Below are 21,930 nucleotides of genomic sequence, written 5' to 3'. Positions count from 1 at the left end.
GCATTGTGTCTCCCTCTCAGGCTTGGCCTGGTGAGTACCTGGACGTGAGCCGGAGTCTAGTGAGGAAGAGGATGTGATCAGGGCCTGTTGAGGACCAGGACGTGAGTCAGGGGCTTGTGAGGACCAGGACGTGAGCCCGAGCCTGGTGAGGACCAGGTGGTCGTGACCCGGAGTCTAGTGAGGAACAGGATGTGATCAGGGCCTTGTGAGGGCCAGGACGTGAGCCGGAGTCTAGTGAGGACCAGGATGTGATCAGGGCCTTGTGAGGGCCAGGACGTGAGCCTGGGCCTTGTGAGGACCAGGACGAGTGTCAGAGCCTGGTAGGGACCAGGACGTGAGCCGGTGTCTAGTGAGCACAAAGATGTGAGCCGGAGTCTGGTGAGGACCTGGATGTGAGCCAGAGTCTAGTGAGGATGAGGATGTGATCAGGGCAAGGTGAAGACCAAGATGTGAACCGGGGCCTTGTAAGGACCAGAACATGAACCTGGGCCTTGTGAGGATGAGGGTATGTGCCAGGGCCTGGTGGACAGGACGTGAGCCAGGACCTTGTAAGGACCAGGACATGAGCCGGGACCATGGGAGGACCAGGACATGAGCCGGGGCCTTGGGAGGACCAGGACGTAATCCAGGGCCTTGTGAGGATGAGGATGTGTGCCAGGGCCTGGTGGACCAAGAAGTGAGACAGGGCCTTTTGAGGACCAGGAAGTGAGCCTGGGCCTGGTATGGACCAGCACGTGTTCCGGGGTCTGGTGGGCCAGGACGTGCGCCAGTGCCTTGTGAGGACCAGGACTTGAGCCAGGACCAGGATGTGAGCCAGGACCAGGATGTGAGCCGGGGCCTGGTATGGACCAACATGTGAACCGGAGCCTAGTGAGGACCAGGACGTGAGCCGGAGTCTAGTGAGGACCAGGATGTGAGCCTGGGCCTGGTATGGACCAGCACGTGAGCAGGGGCTTGGTAGACCAGGACGTGAGCTGGGGCCTTGTGAGGACCATGACGTGAGCCAGGGCCTTGTGAGGACCATGACGTGAGCACCCCTGGACAGGCCTCTCCTCCTCTGCACCCCTGGACGGGCCTCACCTCCTCTGCACCCCTGGACAAGCCTCTCCTACTCTGCAACTCTGGACAGATCTCTCCTCCTCTGCACCCCTGGACAGGCCTCTCCTCCTCTGCACCCCTGGACGGGCCTCACCTCCTCTGCACCCCTGGACAAGCCTCTCCTACTCTGCACCTCTGGACAGATCTCTCCTCCTCTGCACTCCTGGACAGGCCTCTCCTCCTCTGCACCCCAACGGAACATGCCTCAACTCTTCTGCACCAGCTTTGCAAGCCTCTTCACCTCTGCACCCAAGGATAGGCCTCACCTCCTCTCCTCCCCCTGGGGAGGCATCACCTCCTCTGCACCCCTGGACAGGCCTCACCTCCTCTGCACCCCTGGACAGGCCTCACCTGCTCTTAACCCCATGGACAGGACATGCTTCACCTCCTCTGCACCCCTGGACAGGCATCTCCCCTGCACCCCTCAGGACAGGCCTCACCTCCTCTGCACCCAGGGACAGGCCTCACCTCCTGTGCATGCCCCGGGACAGGCCTCACCTCCTCTGCATGCCCCGGGACAGGCCTCACCTCCTCTGCACGCCCTGGGACAGGCCTCACCTTCTCTGCACCCCTGGACAGGCATCTCCTCTGCACCCCTCAGGACAGGCATCACCTCTTCTGCTCCCCTTGGACAGGTATCTCCTCTGCAGCCCTCAGGACAGGCATCACATACTCTGCACCCCTGGACAGGCCACACCTCCTCTGCACCCCCACGGAACAGGCCTCAACTCTTCTGCACCAGCTTTACAGGCCTCATCACCTCTGCACCCATGGACAGGCATCACTTCATCTGCATCTCTTGGACAGGCGTCACCTTCTTTGCAACCCCCCTGAAAGGACATTCCTCACCTCCTATGCACCCTTTGGACAAGCCTCACCTCCTCTGTACCACCCTGGACAGGCCTCACCCCCTCTGCTCCCCTGGACAGGCCTCACCTCCTCTATACACCTGGACAGGTCTCACCTCCTCTGTACCCCTGGACAGGCCTCACCTCCTCTGCACCCCTGGACAGGCCACTCTTCCTCTGCCCCCTGGACAGGCCTCACCTCCTCTATAACCCTGGACAGGCCTCAACTCCTCTGCACCCCTCTCCTCCTCTGCACCCCTGGACAGGCCTCTCCTCCTCTGGACAGGCCTTCACCTCCTCTGACCCCTGGACAGGCCTCTCCTCCTCTGCACCCCTGGAGGGGCCTCACCTCCTCTGCACCCCTGGACAGGCCTCAACTCCTCTGCACCCCTCTCCTCCTCTGCACCCCAGGACAGGCCTCTCCCCCTCTGGACAGGCCTTCACCTCCTCTGCACCCCTGGACAGGCCACTCTTCCTCCACTCCTGGACAGGCCTCATCTCCTCTGCACCCCTGGACAGGCCTCTCCTCCTCTGCACCCCTGGACAGGCCTCACCTCCTCTGCACCCCTGGACAGGCCACTCTTCCTCTGCACTCCTGGACAGCCCTCATCTCCTCTGCACCCCTGGAAGGCCTCACCTCCTCTGCACCCATGGACAGGCCTCACCTCCTCTATACCCCTGGACAGGCCTCTCTTCCTCTGCACCTCTGGACAGGCCTCTCCCCCCTGCACCCCTGGACAGGCCTCTCCTCCTCTGCACCCCTGGAGGGGCCTCACCTCCTCTGCACCCCTGGACAGGCCTCAACTCCTCTGCACCCCTCTCCTCCTCTGCACCCCAGGACAGGCCTCTCCCCCTCTGGACAGGCCTTCACCTCCTCTGACCCCTGGACAGGCCTCTCCTCCTCTGCACCCCTGGAGAGGTCTCACCTCCTCTGCACCCCTGGACAGGCCTCACCTCCTCTGTCCCCTGGACAGGCCTCACCTCCTCTGTCCCCTGGACAGGCCTCGCCTCCTCTGCACCCCTGGACAGGCCACTCTTCCTCTGCACTCCTGGACAGGCCTCATCTCCTCTGCACCCCTGGACAGGCCTCTCCTCCTCTGCACCCCTGGACAGGCCTCACCTCCTCTGCACCCCTGGACAGGCCACTCTTCCTCTGCACTCCTGGACAGCCCTCATCTCCTCTGCACCCCTGGAAGGCCTCACCTCCTCTGCACCCATGGACAGGTCTCTCCTCCTCTGCACCCCTGGACAGGCCTCTCCTCCTCTGCACCCCTGGACAGGCCTCACCTCCTCTACACCCCTGGACAGGCCTCTCTTCCTCTGCACCTCTGGACAGGCCTCTCCCCCCTGCACCCCTGGACAGTCCTCACCTCCTCTGCACCCCTGGACAGGCATCTCCTCCTCTGCACCCCTGGACAGGCCTTTCCTCCTCTGCCCCTCCTCTGGACAGGCCTCACCTCCTCTGCACCCCTGGACAGGCCTCACCTCCTCTGCACCCCTGGAGAGACCTCTCTTCCTCTGCACCCCTGGACAGGCCTCACCTCCTCTGCACCCCTGGTCAGGCCTCACCTCCTCTGCATCCCTGGACAGGCCTCTCCTACTCTGCACCCCTGGACAGGCCTCTCCTCCTCTGCACCCCTGGACAGGCCTCACCTCCTCTGCACCCCTGGACTGGCTTCACCTCTTCTGCTATCCTGGACAGGCCTCTCCTCCTCTGCACCCCTGGACAGGCCTCCCCTCCTCTGCACCCCTGGACAGGCCTCACCTCCTATGCATCTCCGGACAGGCATCCCCCCCTCTGCACCCCTGGACAGGCCTCTCCTCTCCACCCCTGGACAGGCCTCTCCTCCTCTGTAACCCTGGATGAGCCTCACCTCCTCGGCACCCCTCGACAGGCCTCACCTCCTCGCCTCCCCCTGGACAAGCCTCACCTCCTCTGCACCCCTGGACAGGCCTCACCTCCTATGCATCTCCGGACAGGCATCCCCCCCTCTGCACCCCTGGACAGGCCTCTCCTCTCCACCCCTGGACAGGCCTCTCCTCCTCTGTAACCCTGGATGAGCCTCACCTCCTCGGCACCCCTCGACAGGCCTCACCTCCTCGCCTCCCCCTGGACAAGCCTCACCTCCTCCGCTCCCCTGGACAGGCCTCACCTCCTCTGCACCCCTGGACAGGCCTCATCTCCTCTGCACCCCTGGACAGGCCTCACCTCCTCTGCACCCCTGGACAGGCCTCTCCTCCTCTGTGCCCCTGGACAGGCCTCTCCCTCTCTGCACCCCTGGACAGGCCTCACCTCCTCTGCACCCCTGGACAGGCCTCACCTCCTCTGCACCCCTGGACAGGCCTCATCTCCTCTGCACCCCTGGACAGGCCTCACCTCCTCTGCACTAGAAATGTGGTCTTTACGCGGGATGTCTAGTATGAGTCTGGCTGATGCGTTCTGGATGCGTTGGAGTTTTTTCTGAAGTTTTGCGGTGGTACCGGCGTATAGGGTGTTTCCGTAGTCCAGGCGGCTTGTAACCAGTGCGTGGGTGACCGTTTTTCTAGTTTCGGTGGGGATCCAGCGAAATGTTTTTTGAGCATGCGAAGAATGTTGAAGCAAGATGATGAAAAGGCGTTGACTTGTCTGGTCATCGAGAGTGAGGAGTCCAGGATGACGCCCAGGTTCCGTGCGTGGTTCGTCGGGATGGGTGCTTTTCCAAGGGCCTCTGGCCACCAAGAGTCATCCCAGGCGGAGGGGGAGGTACCTAAGATAAGGACTTCTGTTTTGTCTGAGTTCAGTTTCAGACGGCTGTGCTTCATCCACTCGGCTACTTCTTTCATTCCTTCATGTAGGTTGGTTTTGGCGGTGTTAGGGTCTTTGGTGAGTGAGAGGATCAGTTGAGTGTCATCAGCGTAGGAGATGATGTTGAGGTTGTGTTGGCGTGCGATGGCCGCGAGGGGGCTCATGTAAACGTTGAAGAGGGTGGGGCTGAGTAAAGATCCTTGTGGCACGCCGCAAATAACTTCAGTGGCCTCTGACTTGAATGGTGGGAGGCGGACTCTCTGAGTTCTTCCGGCAAGGAACGAGGTGATCCATTCCAGTGCTTTTCCTTGGATTCCGATGTTTCTGAGGCGTTGTAGCAGGGTGCTATGACAGATGTGTCGAAGGCTGCGGAGAGGTCAAGGAGGATGAGGGCGACTGTGTCTCCATTGTCCAGTAGAGTTCGAATGTCGTCTGTTGCTGCGATGAGTGCGGTCTCAGTGCTGTGTTTTGCTCGGAAGCCGGACTGTGAGGAGTCGAGGGATTTGTTGGTTTCGAGGAAGGCGGCGAGCTGGTTGTTGACAGTTTTCTCAATGACTTTGGCCGGGAATGGAAGGAGCGAGATGGGGCGGTAGTTTTTGAGTTCGGTGGGGTCGGCTGTGGGTTTTTTCAGAAGGGCGCTGAGTTCGGCGTGTTTCCAGCTTTCCGGGAAGGTGGCGGAGTTGAGGGAGCAGTTGATGACGTCTCGGAGGTGTGGTGCTATGATGGAGTCTGCTTTGTTGAAGATGTGGTGAGGGCATGGGTCTGTGGGGGATCCTGAGTGGATGGAGTTCATCAGGCGGATGGTGTCCTCGGTGGAGATTGGGTTCCAGTCATTAAGGATGTTCAAGGGGGGTGATGGTACGGCAGAAGGTTGGGTGGGTTGGTCTTCGGGTTGGTTGTCGAAGCTGTTGTGGATGTCTGCGATTTTGTTGTGGAAGAACGAAGCTAGGGAGTCACACAGGGTTTGAGAGGGAGTGATGTCGTTGGAGTTGGCTGTGGGGTTGGTAAATTCTTTGACGATGTTGAATAATTCCTTGCTGTTATGGGCGTTGTTGTCTAGTCGGTCTTTAAATGCAGTTTTCTTGGCAGTCCGGATCAGTTGGTGGTGTATGCGGGTGGCGTTTTTGAAGGTGTCCCTGGTGATGGTGTTTGGGTCTTTTTTCCAGGCCTTCTCAAGGGAACGACAGAGTTTCTTGGATTTCTTAAGATCATCGTTGAACCAGGGGGCGTTTTTGCTCCCTAGTTTGATTTGACGTTTTTTCAAAGGTGCTAGGTTGTCGGCGCTGTTGGTTAGCCATTGCGTGAGGTTAATGGCTGCTTGGTTGGGGTTCGAAGAGTGGGCAGGGGGGTTTTGAAGAAGCGATGAGGAGATCTGGTCGATGGTGATTTTGTTCCAGTTTCTTCGCAGAGTAGGTTGAGGATGGTTGTGGGTTGTGGTCTTTTTGTAGACAAAGTGAACGCAGCTGTGGTCCGTCCAGTGGAGAACTGTGGTGTGACTGAAGGAGATATGTTTGCTGGAGGTGAATATAGGGTCGAGTGTGTGACCTGCGTAGTGAGTGGGGGTATTAACAAGTTGTTTGAGTCCGAGGTTGGCGAGATTGTCTAGAAGGGTGGTGGTGTTGCTGTCGTTGCTCTTTTCCAGGTGAAAATTGAGGTCTCCCAGTAGAATGTAGTCCTCGGAGGGGAGGGCGTGTGGAGTGATAAAGTCAGTGATGTCTTCACTGAATTGTGCACGGGGTCCTGGTGGCCTGTAGAGGAGGGTGCCTCTGAGTGTGGTCTTGGGGTCGGTGTGGATCTGGAAGTGGAGGTGTTCGGCGCAGGCGAGGTTGACGTCTGAGCTGGTTGAGATGCGGATGGAATTCTTATGGACGATAGCGATGCCTCCTCCTGTTTGGTAGGTGCGGTCTTTTTGGATGATCTTGTAGCCTTCCGGGATGGCAATGGTGATGTCTGGGGCTGAGGAGGCGTTCATCCATGTTTCTGTTAGGAAGGCGACGTCCGGAGAGATGGTGTCTAGTAGATTCCAAAGGTCGATGGCGTGTCTGTGGACCGAGCGGGTGTTGAGCAGGATGCATTTTAGGTGGTTGGTGTCAGATCTCTGTTTGGTGTTCGTGGATGAGGAGTTGGTCTTGGTGCCGTCATACTTGCAGGAGTAGCATGTGAAGGGTCCATGGGTGTGTCCAGGTGCGGCTTGGGCGCAGTTGGGGAGTCGGCCGGAGTTTAGGGCTAAGAGGGTGGAGGCGTCGTATGTAATGCGGGTGGGGTGGGTGGTGTGGGGGCCAGGGGGTCTGGCGCTGGGCGGGGTCTTGGCGCGGACGGGCGTAGACGGGCTTACCTTTGGCGCACCTTCGGCGCGGCCGCAGCGCGTGGACGCTGCGCGTTGGGGCATCAGTCATAAATGGATGGAGGAGGGGGCGGAGCGAGGGAGGGGCCGCAGGGAGGTGTGATCGGGGTGGAGGGGCGGGCTGGCAGGCACAACAACAAACAAAATGGCCGGAAGTTCAATACACAACACGACGAGATCGGCAATCAGGGAATTAAAACGTAAATGTGGGCAGAGGCACAGCTAATCATACAAGCGGGCAGAACCAACAATTGTCACAAGCGCAGCAGGCAATTTACTTTTAAGTCGCACAACAGGAATAAAATGAATAAAAGTCACTTGCGTGATGTGGGCAAGAGTAATGGAAATTAGCGTCACAGAAATGCAGAGCACAAATGCTGATGGGTGTAATTTAAATGCTAGCGCTACGATACCCAGTGTTCAGGGAGCCTGGGGGAGCGACCGATGCGGCACGAGTCAGGCTGGTCAGCCAAATCGTTTATCGGCCTTCCTGCCCGCTCACAGCACCTGTGCAGAGGAGATGGACACAGCGTTCTCCTCCAAGTACTGGCTCAGATATTGGAACCATCTGTGTTTGTTTTCAGGGGCTTTATACCATGCTGTATATATACGCCAAAGGGCCTGAGGGGTTTTCAACAATCAAAATTTATGGTCGAGTAGCAGAAGATCATGATCAGAGGTACTGTTTGGGAGGATCAAGGCGTAAACGATTACAATGGACGCAGGAGGTGAAAGTATAGTCCGCGTCCCTCAGGTGCATCAATCACCATGGATCCATCAAGGCATGATCATCAATAATGTCAGAGAGGATGAACCGGTCTCGGGGCTGCCTGGTCGTTTGGTTTCTGGACTTGTCAAGGTGCCATATTCCAGAACCCCCCCTCATGAATACCCTGGCTGTCCAAAGGAGAGCAGGAGTTTGGTCAGCCGCCGGGGCATAGATAGAGCCAACACACAAAGACTCATTGAGTATCTGAACCTTGGCAAAAATATATCTGCCCAGGGTGGTCCCACCATGTCTGCAGTGTGCAAACCCCCAGGAATTTGCGAAATAAGATGTCCAACCCACTCTCCCCCTGTTCCAAAGGAGTAGATGGGTGTGTAAGGGTAGTCAGGATCCTGCTGGCATGTAGTACCTACTCATTCAATCCCTTCTGAATTTATCATGTTCACTAGGTGACAGGTGTGTGTCCTGGAGCAATGCTACATCAAGGCGTTGCATCTTCTGAAATGAGAGGAGTTTCTGTCTCTTGATAAAATGGGTCAGGCTGTTGACATTAAGGGGCATATTTACAAGGAAGTGGTGGAGCACGGCGTTGGCCTCCTTGGCTTAACGCCACGCTCTCCACTTCTGAAATGCAGGACTACACCGTATTTACAAGAATACGGTGCAGCCCTGCATTTCTCCCTGTGCTGGTGCTGAATTTAGCTGCATAGCGCCAATGCAGGCAGCCTTGCACCATACTGCAAGGGTGCCTGCGTTGAGGGGAGCAGGCCTGCCAAGTACCACGAGTACCAGGAGTTAGACTAACACATTTCAATGTGGTGGTTCGCATCTCTATTCTGAAATGCAAAGTCACACATTTTTTATGGCTTCCTGAGCTGTCAAGTGCTGAAGCGCTGCTATAATAATTAGAAGTCAAACTGAGCAAAGTTGACAGCGCACATTTAGGGGTTCTGGTTTATCTATATTCAGGCATGTTATGTATGTTGTTATGTTAAGTTAATTTCTATAGCGCATGACTCACCCGCGGGCATCTCAGCACTCGCCTAGGAATTTGGCCCGAGGACTGAAAGTCAGAACAGAGTTAGAACAGGAATGCTTTTAGTTGTTTCCTAAAGGTGCTGTATATGGAAATTTTGTTTAGGGACAGCAGTAGTTTATTCCAGTATCTTGGGGCCAGATACAAAAAAGCTTTTCCACCAGTCTGACTCAAACGTATACGAGGAACCTGTAGAAGGCCTAGAGTACTGGATCTGAGATTTCTGTTCGGTGTATGAAAGGTGAGTTTCTTTTGTAGATAGTAAGGGCCTCTGCCATTCAGTGCATTGTAAGTGAGACAACAGATTGTGAAAAAGGATCTCTTCCTTACAGGTAACCAATGCATCTCTCTCAGCAAGGGAGCAAAAGGGGAGCCAGCAGGGCGGTTCAGTAACATTCTGGCCGCCGTGTTCTGAATCACTTGTAATTTAGTAAGCAGGGTCTCTCCCACTTCCGCCAACAGAGCATTACCATAGTCTAATTGGCTGATGACCATGGCTTGAACTAAGGTTCCACGGGGATTAGTGGGCAAGTAGGGAAGAAGTTTGCAGAGTAAACGCATACTATAGTAGCAGGAGCTAGTAGTGGCAGCAATGTGGTCTTTCATAGGTAATAACTGATCTAATTTTAGGCCTAGATTTTTAACACATGTTTTAGGAACAGAAGCTGGTCCCAATTATGAGGGCCACCATTCACCAGACCAGCTAGCTGAGGCTTTCCCCGTTAGCATGACCTCGGTTTTTCCAGGATTTAACTGAAGGCAGTTCTGTGTCATCCAGCTAGAGATTACAAGCATTCTGCTGGAGAACCGCAATTTCTCTGCTTCTGTCTGTGGGCCAATAGTAAATATAAGCTGAGTATCATCAGCATATGAAATTATCTCAAAACCTAGCTGTTCTACAAATTTTTATAACAGATATGGCCCTAGCATGATAGTATGTGTTCTGTCTGACAAAGTTCTGCAACTACTTCAATTCTGTCCCTTGAATGCCACAGGAAGCTAGTCTCTCTGCGAGCACTAAATGTGAGATGGTATTAAAGCCGCCGAGAGATCTAGAAGGATCAGTACTGCCGATCCTCCAATGTCTATTTTCTGTCTGAGCGAGAAAGTTACAGCGAGCATGGCAGTCTCTGTACTGAAGCCCGGTTGAAACACGGATTGGGATTGATCCAGAATTTCTTTGGACTCCAGGCATAGACTTAGTTGCTTGTTAATTATACTTTCCAGCAGCTTGCCCAATAAGGGTACCAAAGAAATAGGGCGGTAGTTGCTTAGTTCTCGGGGATCCGCAGTTGGTTTCTTCAATATTGGACGTACGAATGCTTCCTTCCATGTTATTGGAATGGTACCTGATTGTATTGAATAATTATTGATATTTAGAATTGCTGGCACGCAGCGAGTGGCTAATAGGGCCATTGTTTTTGGAGGACAAAGATCTTGGGGTGAGCCAGATTTTGAGAGAGCATTGGAAACTTCCTCAAGCGTGGTTAACTCGAAACAATCTAAGGTGCTAGCTGCCATTTTTTCTAAGCCCTCTGTTCTAATAGAGCCTTCAAGGTCTTGAGAGGTGATCGATGAACAGTTAGCATAAATATCAATTATCGTTTCTTGAAAATAGATTGCTAACGAATTATATAAATCTTGTTTTTCCATAGGCAATTGTCTACAGACATGAAGAGATACAAAGTCTTTTACTATATTAAAAAGGGCCTTTGGGACGTTACTGGCACGTTCAATTTGGTTAATAATAAATAGACGTCTGGCTGATTTTAAATTCAGATTATAGCTAGACAAGAATTCTTTAAACCGTAGTTTGTTTTGTGGGTCTTTACTAACTCGCCAAAGTCTCTCCAATCTCTTGCATTTGGATTTTTCAATCTTTAGCTCCAAAGTGCACCAGGGGGCTAATGGTGGACATTGGGGAGAATCCAAAACTCTCACAAAGGTGGTATTAAATTCTTTCAACGTCGTAGGAGCATCCTTATCCTTCTTCGGTGATTCCAGGTAAAAATCCTCATTAAAGGCTTCTACTAAAAATTTCGCCAAGGTCTTGCGCCACTTGTTTTTTCCCTACACTTAAGTCTGAGCTCTTCGGGAATGGCTGTTGGATAGAGAACTTAATCATTGAATGATCGGTCCAAGTGAGAGTGTCTGGGAGGTTACAAGTTAGATGATCAATATTAGAAAAGATTAGGTCTAGCGAGTGGCCAGCTGGATGAGTTGGGCCTGTAACTCTTTGTATGAGTTCAATCATGTCAAGAGTAGAGAGGAGTCTATTAACCTCAGGGTTTGTATGATTTTCACCATGAAAATTAAAATCCCCCAACAAAAGAAATGTATTAGAGGAGAGCACATATATAGCAATTAGATCTATCAGTTGGTCCGTGAAATTGGTCTTAGGAGAGCTCTTCCGGGGAACCCTCCCTGCTCCCGGGACCGACGTTACAGAGCCTAACAGCAACCTAGGTCTGCTGCCGATGCCAGACACAATTCTGCCCTCCTGCTGCTGGGCCATGGCCGAGCAGGAGAAGGTAGTACAATAGGTTTCCTGTCGCAGGGAGGTCGCTCCCCACACTGCAACAGCATCACCTCTCTGTCCGTGTCTCCCAGCTCGCTGCTGTTGCCTCGGACACGAGTTCAAGGCCCTCCTCCACCCGCAGGCTACCACCTGTGCCTCATCCCTGGTGGCCAGTGGGAGGTTGCTTTGCGTAATTGTATTGCTTGTTGTATTGTTTATTTTGTTTGCTTCATACCCCCTGTTACCTCTTGCGCTACTTCTGTGCCCTGTGCCCTTCTGCCTTCTCGCTGTTCCTCCTGTGGCCTCCCCGCCGCTGCGTCCTCTGCGGCCTGCCCCCGGCTCGCTACACTTCACCTTAGTGTATTTTGCATTGCATTTTGTTGGATTGTTAGTTGTTTTCCTTTCCATTCCTCCTTTTCCTCTTGTGCCATTTCTGTGCCCTTTTTGCCTTCTGTACTCTCGCCATTCCCCATTTTCCCGCCGCTACGCCACCTGCGGCCCCAACCCCCCGCTCGCCCATTCATGCGCCCCCACCTCCCAGATGCTCCTCCCTCCCCTCTTCCCTTCTTATGGCGGCTGCTGCACTTTGAAGAGAACGACCCTTGACCCTTTCACAGGCAGGTGGCTCTCCACGCCGCAACAGCACCACCTGTCTGCCCGTGTCTCCCAGCTCGCTGCAGCTGCCTTGGATGCGAGTTCGGGCCCTCCTCCACCTGCAGGCTACCACCTGTGCCCCATCCCTGGTGACCAGTGGTAGGTTGCTTTGTGTCATTGTATTGCGTGTTGTATTGTTTATTTTGTTTATTTCATTCCCCCTGTTGCCTCTTGCGCTACTACTGTGCCCAGTGCCCTTCTGCCTTCTGCCGTTCCTCCCATGGTTTCTCCGTCGCTGCGTCCCCTCCGGCCCGACCCCCCACTAGTGTATTTTGTATTGCATTTTGTTGGATTGTTAGTTGTTTTCCTTCCCATTCCTCCTTTTCCTCTTGTGCCATTTCTGTGCCCTTTCTGCCTTCTGTACCCTCACCGTTCCTCCCCAGTTTTCCTGCAGCTGCGCCCCTGCTCCCCCGTTCGCCCATTCGTCTGCCCCCACCACCCAGCTGCTCCTCCCTTCTACCTCCCCTTCTTATGGCATCCACGCCTGGACCGCGCCCAGAGCCAGAACACCTGGCCCCCGTGAACGCCACGACACCCGTCTCTGCAACTACTTTAGCTCCCTCCACGCACTCAACCCCGGACGATCATGCACCTGCTGCCTGGCTGCCCCGAAACGCACCCAAGGACCCTTCTCCTGCCAGAACTGCAGCTTCACCAGCATCCGGCCCGCCAACCCTCCTACCAGGAAAGAACCCAACTACCTTAGATGCATTCATCTCAACACTCGCAACACTAGAAAGCATGTTAAGACTCACTTACCAGCCGGGATGAGATGAAAACTGTGGATCAATGTTTTGTCCACGGGGCAAAGTAACATAATTAGGAAAATTGGTTAAATTAGGATTGCTATATAAGATACAGTGCCAAAGTTCATAATGCCATCTTTGATGTAATCTTTTCTAGTTTTTCAGTGCAGGGCAGTAGAAAAAACGAATTTGCAGGAAGTCGCTCTGAGTGTGGTCCTTCTTTACGATCCCATAGGGATTCTATAAGGACAGTATCCACTTGTCCTAGCTCAAATTTACATTTTGTTACAATCAGTCAGGGAACTTAGAGTCAAAGAACTTAAAGTATAAGTAAAAGATTCATATATTCATTTGAAATTTCAATGCTCCACGTTAGATTTCTGAAGAACGAATAAATTATTGTGGCTTCTCTCCACGCTTCTGGTTAACGAAACACGGCAGAGAAGACCTACAACATAAACGGGATGCAGCTGGCAGCCGCAGCATGTGCATGCAGTGTTCAAAGGCCTCGTGTAAGATGGCCGATCATTTGAGTGGCGGTTTAGCTGCTGCTTGCTGTATAGTACAAGTGGGATTATACGAAGTATGCATCTAAGACTACCCAAGGTTACAGTCCTATTTTTCTATTACAAACTTACTTCAAATGTTTTGTTTGATTTAAGTTATTCCTGTAACTGTTCAAAACGAAGAGATTGATATTGAGAACACAATTTGTCACAAGGGTAGGCTGAGAATTAAGAAAAACAACAAATCTCCTGGTTTTATAGATGCCATCTTGTTTTTTAGTGATGTCACTGTCTGTGATGGTGAGACCGGGACTGTTCTTATCATGGAAATGCCACTGAGTGCAAGCTGCCCAGTCCTTGAATAGAGAGTTCTCAACCACAATATTTTGGCAAAGAGGTTAAGCCACAAATAAATGAGTGAGGTTTGTGGCTGCCCAAATCAGTGAACACCTTGTTGGGGGGTGGGAGGGAGGGAGATTCACAAGGATTTTTTTTAAGCACTCGCTACTTTAACAGAGCCAGTTTCCAAGCACTCAAAGTGTTTACCGATAAGAGACTAAGGGCCAGATGTAGGAAGCTAAATACCGAATCTGTGAACTTTCCGTTACAGACCGGTATTTAGCCCTTTCCAATGTAGGAGGCTGTAAATAAGGATTTGGTAATTTACCGATTCGCTATTTTAAGGAATCAGTATAATACTGATTCCTTATTTTAAGGCATCAGTAAATTACCGAATCCTTAAAACCTATGTAGGCAGCACCTCAGTGAGTGCATTTTTGCTTTAGGGATTCTCTATTTACCACCAATTACAAGTTGGTGGTAAATACCGAATACCTTTAAAAAGCAATTATTTGCTTTTTTCAAAGTGCCATGTGGCAGACATACATGCCCTCAGGGCATGTATGTGCGCCACATGTGCACACATGCACGATTCAGGGGTGTAACAGGGTGTCAATGTGACACCCTGCCACCCTTGAATATGCTCCCGCTATTACCGATTCGGTATTTACAGAATCGGTAATAGTGAATGGCTTCCTACTCATTCCAGGGCCATAGGAATAAATGGGAAGGTATTCCTCATTACCAAATCGGTATTACTGATTCGGTAATAAGGAATATTACCGAATCGGTAAATTTTACCTATTTTTTACCTACATCATATTTACTGATTCTTAAATACCGAATCAGTAAAATTCGGTATTTAAGAATCGGTAAATTGAGATTACCTACAACGGGCCCTAAAGGTATCATAAGGAGATAGCGATGCTGAAGATTTTATTTCATATCAATCAAGTTACTTCCTGTGTAGACTTGGCTCACCAAATGCAGCAATAGCAGGCAGAAAAGGCTTACTTTAAGGTCCAGTACTGTCTAATCTATGTTTCTTCTAAACACTAGGGGATTCAACAAACTTTATTCGGTTTTAGAAATGGAAAAAACCATAAAAGTCATACATAGGACGCTTTTTGTAGCATGCTGCTGGGGTTCTGGACAAGGAGATTGAATTGGCTATTAGACGATTATCTCGCTCACCCTCCCACCCTTCCCTAGTGGTTTTGTCTGTTGCTCCATATGCTGGTTCCCATACTCAGTGCCCTCAAGTAGGCTTGGTGGACAAATCTCAAGATATGCCTCAAGACCAGGCTGGGGGTATCGTCCCCCTTACACCAGTTGTTGTCACATGGGTCGGTGCCCAGTCGTCAATTTTTAGGTCAGCCCCTGACATGACCCCTGGCAATGGGTGGGGCCCAGGAGGCGCTAAGAGGAAGCGCCCCTCCGTTGGGGGCCCTTTTAAACGCAAAAAGAACATTGGATCACAGTCATCTTCAGCAGTCCACCCAGAAGTGCCTAACCTGGAAGCTATTTCGTTAGACATGCTCACAACAGCCTTGCTGTCAGCACTTGGAACTAAATTGGACCCCATCCCACTCCGACTTTCTGCACTGGAAAGCAAACTGTCTGCACTGATAGCCACTTGCAAAGGGCCCGTGTCCTTGTCTCCACAAGTATCCCTCCTACAAGGCCTATGATCTCGGCCACCATTTCCAGTCGCAGTAGTAATGGCACAGGAGCAGGAGACAGAGCATTGTCTATCACGAAGAAGCCTAGTCACATGGTAGGAGATACAACGGCACCTATTGCCCAGGACTGACCCTCAGCACCATCCAGCCAACCGGAGGGGGGCGGGGGCACCCAGAACACAGTATCTTTTCAGTCTCTGCAATCTCAGGGTTTTGAAGTGGGCGGATTGTACAGTTCCGATGATAGGTGGGAAGGGCTGGAAGCCATGCCCCCGGGGACTAGAATAACTATTATCCTAGTTTGGGCTCTATTCATCTCCTACCAGAGTCCACGACGCTTGTTTTTGACTTTTACCAGCTGAACAATAAGGTGGTGCACTGGCTCAATTAAAACATTGCCCCTGGGCTTAGGGTGGAAAACCAAATTCTCATGGTGCGCCAGACACAGTGGGTTGGTAGCGCCAAGAAATCCTGGCTGGGGGACTGCATTATCGTCAATTTTAACAATCCAGTCATGGTAAACCGAATCTTAAGCACGGTTGCCCAGTCTAACTACAGCAATCTTGACACTCTCACTTGGATACTTCTACAGACCCAATTATTACCAACTACGGACCAGGTGCAAGCGGCTCCAAGAGGTGGGCCATAGGGGTCGTGTAGAGGGGATTATAGTGGTAAGCACAGCAAATAGGTTTACTCCTCTGAGCTCATAGGAAGATTGCGATTGACGATGTGTGGGTCCCTCGAACCCTTTGGCACCCGCATCCCAGGGAAATGTATCACCCCCGGAACAAGTATCGAGTGTGAATGGAGGGTGTAAATTTCTTTCTAGAAATATCGTGGGGCTGGAGAGTAAGATTGGGAACACCGAATGGTTGGCCCTTGTTAAGAGTTTTGATGTGATGTGCCTCCAGGAAACTTGGGCTGGAGACAATAATTAGCACCTGGATGGCTATAAAACCCTCTTTGTTCCAGCTACCCCATCTAGGTCAGGGAGAGCCAAGAGGGGGCTTATCACCTTTGTTTCTCTAGCTGTCCTTGGCATCTCCGCTCCCTATAGGAAGGAAAATGCTACTTACCAGTGTGCGTCTGTTCTTGGCATGTAGAGCTGCAGAGATTCACACTCTGTGCATAGATCGCCATCTGGTGTGGGGCTCTGATGCTTGCACCTTGTTGTTGTCTTGGAAGAAGTCTTTTTAGTCACAAGATAGGTGACTTCTCCCTTGGACGATAGTGCGCATGGGCATCAACTCCATTCTCAGATTGTTTTTCGCCATGAAGGGAAATGATGGAGTTTGTAAGAAACAGAGATGTCCATGAGAATGTATCTAAGATAACACTGGAAGAGATACAGGTTCCGGGGAGGTGGGGGGGGGGCTTGTGAATCTCTGCAGCTATACATGCCAAGAACAGATGCATACTGGTAAGTAGCATTTTCCGTTCAAGGCATACGAGTCGCAGAATTCACACTCTGTGCATAGACTGACAGCTGTGTCTCCCCTAGCGGTGGTTGCCTGTATCTGTTGCAGTGGTTTGAAAAAGTGTTTGCCTGCACATCTACACAATAGTGTTTGGTGAAGGTGTATGTAGTGAAACATGTTGCTGCCTTACACATGTCTTCTAGGGGAATGTTCCATAAGAATGCCGTGGAAGCACCTAGTTGGCATGTTGAGTGCGCTCTAGGGGGAATTGTTAACATGCATTTTGATTTCTGATAGCATATTTGAATGCATTTTACTATCCACCTGGAAATTCCAGCATTGAAAATTGGGTTGCCTTTATGAGGTGGTGAGAAAGCCACAAACAGTTGTTTTGTTTTCCTAATGGCTTTAGTCCTGTCTATGTAATAAAGTAAAGCTCTTTCGACATTAAGCATGTGAAGACCTCTTTCCGCTACAGAATCAGAGTTTTGGAAAAATACTGGTAACTCTACTGATTGATTAAGATGGAATGGAGAAATCACCTTTGGAAGAACTGTTGGGTTTGTACTGAGAACCACTTTGTTGCGACGTATTTGTAAAAATGGTTCTTGTACGTTAAAGCCAGAATCTCACTTACTTTCCTGAGAGAGGTGATTGCGACAAGGAAAGCTACTTTCCATGTAAGGAATTGTAATTCACCTTTGTGTAAAGGCTCAAACGGGGGACCCATGAGCCTAGTAAGAACATTGTTTAGGTTCCACACTGGAGATGGTGGCAGTCTGGTTGGAATTATTCTTTTAAGGCCTTCCATGAAGGCTTTGATAGCAGGTACCCTAAACAATGACAAATGTTGCCTGTTTTGTAAGTAGGCTGCAAGAGCAGCTAGATGTAATCTGATTGATGAGTATGCAAGATTTCATCTTTGTAGATGTAGTAAATAGCAAATAATGTTCTGAATTGAAGCATCTAATGGGTCAATTTTGTTGTTATTGTAGTAAATGACAAATCTGTTCCATGTAGCTGCATAGCAAGCTCTAGTAGTCGGGTGTTTGGCTTCTTTGAAAATATTCATACAGTCCGTGGGAGCTTCAGGTAACCCAACTCTAAGATTTCCGGAGCCAGATTGCTAGATTCAATTGAGCTGGATCTGGGTGCCTTATCTCCCCATGGTTCTGCGTCAGCAGTTTTGGGGACAGATGTAGTTTTTGGTGTGGAACTATTGAGAGTTCCAGGAGTGTTGTGAACCATGGTTGCCGTGCCCATGTGGGAGCAACCAGGATCATCTTGAGAGACTAATGTTTGAGCTTGCGTACTACTAGTGGGATGAGTGGGAGTGGCGGAAAGCGTACGCAAATCTCCCTGACCAGTTCATCCATATTGCATTGCCCTTGGACAATGGGTTTGGGAACCTGGCAGCGAAGGTGTGGCATTTTGTGTTTGAGTGTGTGCAGAACAGATCTTTGTCTGGTTGGCCCCACATTTTGAAGAAAGGTTGAAGGACTTGTGGATGAAGTTCCCATTCGTGTATTTGTTGAGTCTCACGACTTAACAGATCCGCTACCTGATTGTTTACTCTTGGAAGATGTTCTGCCAGGAGATATATGTTTTGTGTAATGGCCCATCTCCATATACTTTGCGCTAGGTGAGACAGCTGCAAAGAATGTGTTCCTCCTTGCTTTTGTATGTAGTACATTGCTGTCATATTGTCCATCCGGACTAAGGCAGCCTTGTTGAGAAGATGTACTTGGAACTAGAAATATTGCCAGTGGTTCTAGGTGATTGATGTGGAGCGCTTTTTGTTGAGTGGTCCACTTGCCCTGAATGGTGTGATTTAGGAGATGGGCTCCCAAGCCGGTGAGTGATGCGTCTGTTGTTAGAACTATTTGTGAAACTGGCTCTAGGAACGGCTGTCCTTTGGAAAGGTTTTGTGTGTTCCACCACTGCAGAGAGCGATGTATTTGGCTGTCTACCAACATCAGATCTGTAAGTCGTCCCTGAGCCTGATTCCACTGACATGCCAAACATGCTTGTAAAGGGCGCATCTGAAGTCTTACGTGAGGTACGATGAAAATGCAAGAGGCCATTATCCCTATTAGCTGCATAAACACTTGTGCTTAGAGAGAGTGTTGAGGCTAAAACTTGGTGATGAGGGTTTGCATGGTGGCTATCCTGGCTGGATTGGGGTATGCTAGAGCTTTGCAAGTGTCTATTGTAGCTCCTAGATACTGATGTACATAGGAGGGTTGAAGGTGTGACTTGGTGTAGTTTAGTGTGATCCCTAAGTCGTGTAATAGCTGGATAAGTGTGATGAACACACTGACGTATGACTTGGCTTTTAAGAGCCAGTCGTCCAGGTATGGAAATGCGTGGATTTGCTGCCTTCTTAAGTGCGCTGCTACTACTGCAAGGCACTTTGTGAACACCCTGAGTGCTGTGGTCGCCCCAAATGGAAGGACCTTGAACTGATAATGCTGTCCGTCCACTGTGAATCTTAGGTATTTCCTGTGAGCAGGGTGAATGGGAATTTGGAAGTAGGAGTCCTTGAGATCTAGTGTGGCAAGGAAGTCGCCTCTTTGAAGCAGTGGAAGGACCTGCTGAAGAGTGATCATGTGAAAATGATCTGATTGAACGTAGAAATTGAGAGGTCTGAGGTCCAGTATTGGTCTTAGAGTCCCGTCTTTTTTGGGGATTAGGAAATACAGGGAGTAAACCCCTGTTCATTAATGTTGTATGAGAACTGGTTCTATTGCGTGCTTTTGAAGCAGTGAAAGAACTTCTTGTTTGAGGAGTGTTAGATGTTCCCCGGACATTGGACGCTGTTTGGGTGGTAAGTTGAGGGGAGTAGCAGAAAGTTCCAGGCAGTAACCATACTGGATAATATGTCTTACCCACTTGTCCATAGTGATGGAATTCCAAACAGGTGATAGTCTCCCTCCGACCGGAGTGGAATGGGCTGGAGGGGAGTCACTGCTTACTAGCGGGGAAGGTGAGAGTGTTGTTGTTACCTCAACCTCTCCCTTTGTTGTTACTTTCCCTGTATCCACCTCTAAAATATCCCCTACTGGGAGATGTTTGTGTGGTGTTTTTGTATGAAGAGGAAGCAGTGTCTGTACCAATGTTCTTGGATGCTCCTCTGTAGGACGAGCGACGAAAGGAACCACGTATGGATGGAGAGACTGTAATGCACCCATGGATTTAGCAGTCTCTGTGTCCTTTTTAATTTTTTCCAGAGTGGTGTCTACAGCCGGTCCAAAAAGTTGTTGCTGATTGAACAGCTGGTTGAGGATAGTTGTTTGTACATCCTGTTTGAAGCCAGAAATGTGCAACCAAGCATGTTGTCTGAGTAACATGGTAATGTTAATGGCCCTAGAAGCGGTGTCTGCTGCATCAAGGGCACACTTGATAAATGCATTGGTTATTAATTTACCATCTTGGATGAGATCATTGGCCTTGGTCTTGTATTGATCTGGTAAATGTTGCAATAGGTTTTCTAGTTGGTCATAGTGAGCCCTATCATATCTAGCAAGTAATGCTTGTGTGCTGGCTATCCGCCAGGGATTAGCTGCTTGAGCAGCAACTCGTTTGCCGGAAGCATCTAACAATTTATACTTCTTGTCCGGAGGTGGTGCCTCACCAGAGGTCTGAGAATTAGCCCATTTTCTAGCGTTAGCTACCACCAGGGAATCTTAAGGGAGTTGACTTTTGATGTCGGCGGGATCATTGAGAGGAGGTTTATATTTTTTGTCAATTCTCAGATTGAGAATTATAGCCCTAACAGGGTCTTTAAATATGTCAGGGGCATGTTTAATGACACCTTTTAACATTGGCAGGGTTTGTGCAGTCTTTAGTGACTGCTCAAAAGTGTCTGAATACATTGAAACACCATTGTATGTAGCTGCCCTATTTACCAACTGACTAAAACCAATATTGTCATCTGGGGGAGATGGCTTTGTTGGGTATGCCTGGGGATCAGGAAGGTCTGGAGGGTCGACCGGGTCATCATAATCGTCCCAGTCATCCTGTGGTACGTCTGTGTTGGTATCAGGGTCTGTAAAAGGGTCATTGTTGCCTCCCCCATCCCCTAAATCATCATCGAACTGTGGTAATGGTGAGTTTGGTGGAAGTATAGGAGAGTGTGGAGGAGAGATAGGATTGGTAGGAAGAACAGGAGAAGAGGGTTGTATAGGTTTTAGTAGCACAGTTTTATTTCTTAACAGGCACTGTAGGAATGCCTGGTGTATCCAGTTTCCTCTTCTTGTGTGGAACAGTAGACACATGTCCGGTTTTAGGGTCTATGTGGAGTATTTTTTTTATTCGGATTGATAGGATCCTGTCAAAAAAGTTATTCCTCTTCGGTAGACGCTTTCTGTGCCGATCTTTTCGGGTCCAAGCGAGGTTTGGATTTCTGCTCCGGAGCCTTGGAAGGTGTTTTTGGATCCTTCGGCTTCGATGTGGAGGCGGAAATCTTTTTCGGTTCCCAATGTGTTGGTTTCGGATCAGATGCCTTTTCTTTCGGCGCCGGGATGGTCGATGCTGATTTCTTTCTGGGAGTAAGCTGTGCTCCCGACTTCGGTGCCGATGGAGCTTGTGGGAGACTAACATGCTGCTTGCTTGGTCACGGTCCTTTGTCTTTGGAGCCGAGCCCGGGGGCGGGGCTTCTGAACATTGTTTTCGGCTGGGGTCAACAGGCGAAGTCTTGACCAGGGCCTTCTTTTTTGCAGATGGGGTTGGGGTTGCGGCAGTGGTACTCACTCGTTGATCTGGAGGGATGGGGTGGTCTGAGTCATCTGCTTCGGACACGATTTCCAGTTCCTCAGAATTTTCCTCCGGGGCATCGGGCCTTCAACAAACATGTCCACCGGTACCAGAGCTGCTTGCTGCGCCATGATGTGTCGTCGGGCCCAGCGATCACGGATGGTCTTTTTGGATCGAAAGGAGGCGCAGGCCTGGCAATTATTCTCGTTGTGCTCTGTCGAGAGACCCAGATTACAGACCTTGTGGTGGTCACTGTGTGGGAATTTAGCTCCACACTGGGGGCATTTTTTAAACAGAGTCCTTTCCATGATCCGTAGGCCCGAATGGCATCGATAGGCCGAGCGGCCCGTGTCGGCCACAGAAATAGGACATTTGAGGAGCGCGTCGAAGGTCACGCGATCGAGAAACAATACCATCGAGTTTTATTAAGGATTGCGTGTCAAAAAGGTTTGGAGATATGGTGCCGAACCG

The 21,930-nt window shown here is 50.7% G+C and overlaps 1 protein-coding gene across 1 annotated transcript in view; it reads right to left on the bottom strand.

The window, feature by feature from the left end:
* The window catches only part of LOC144759213 (uncharacterized), a 163,938-nt gene that overhangs the window by 48,174 nt on the left and 93,834 nt on the right, over positions 1-21,930 (bottom strand). The window contains exon 7 of the mRNA XM_078646474.1: positions 20,613-20,801. Coding sequence (XP_078502600.1) covers positions 20,613-20,801 — 189 coding nt within the window. The remainder of the gene's footprint in view (positions 1-20,612; positions 20,802-21,930) is intronic.

This window comes from Lissotriton helveticus, chromosome 1_1 (assembly GCF_964261635.1).
Source record: "Lissotriton helveticus chromosome 1_1, aLisHel1.1, whole genome shotgun sequence".
In the NCBI taxonomy this organism is placed as follows: domain Eukaryota; kingdom Metazoa; phylum Chordata; class Amphibia; order Caudata; family Salamandridae; genus Lissotriton; species Lissotriton helveticus.
This window is presented reverse-complemented; position numbering and strand designations above follow the sequence as displayed.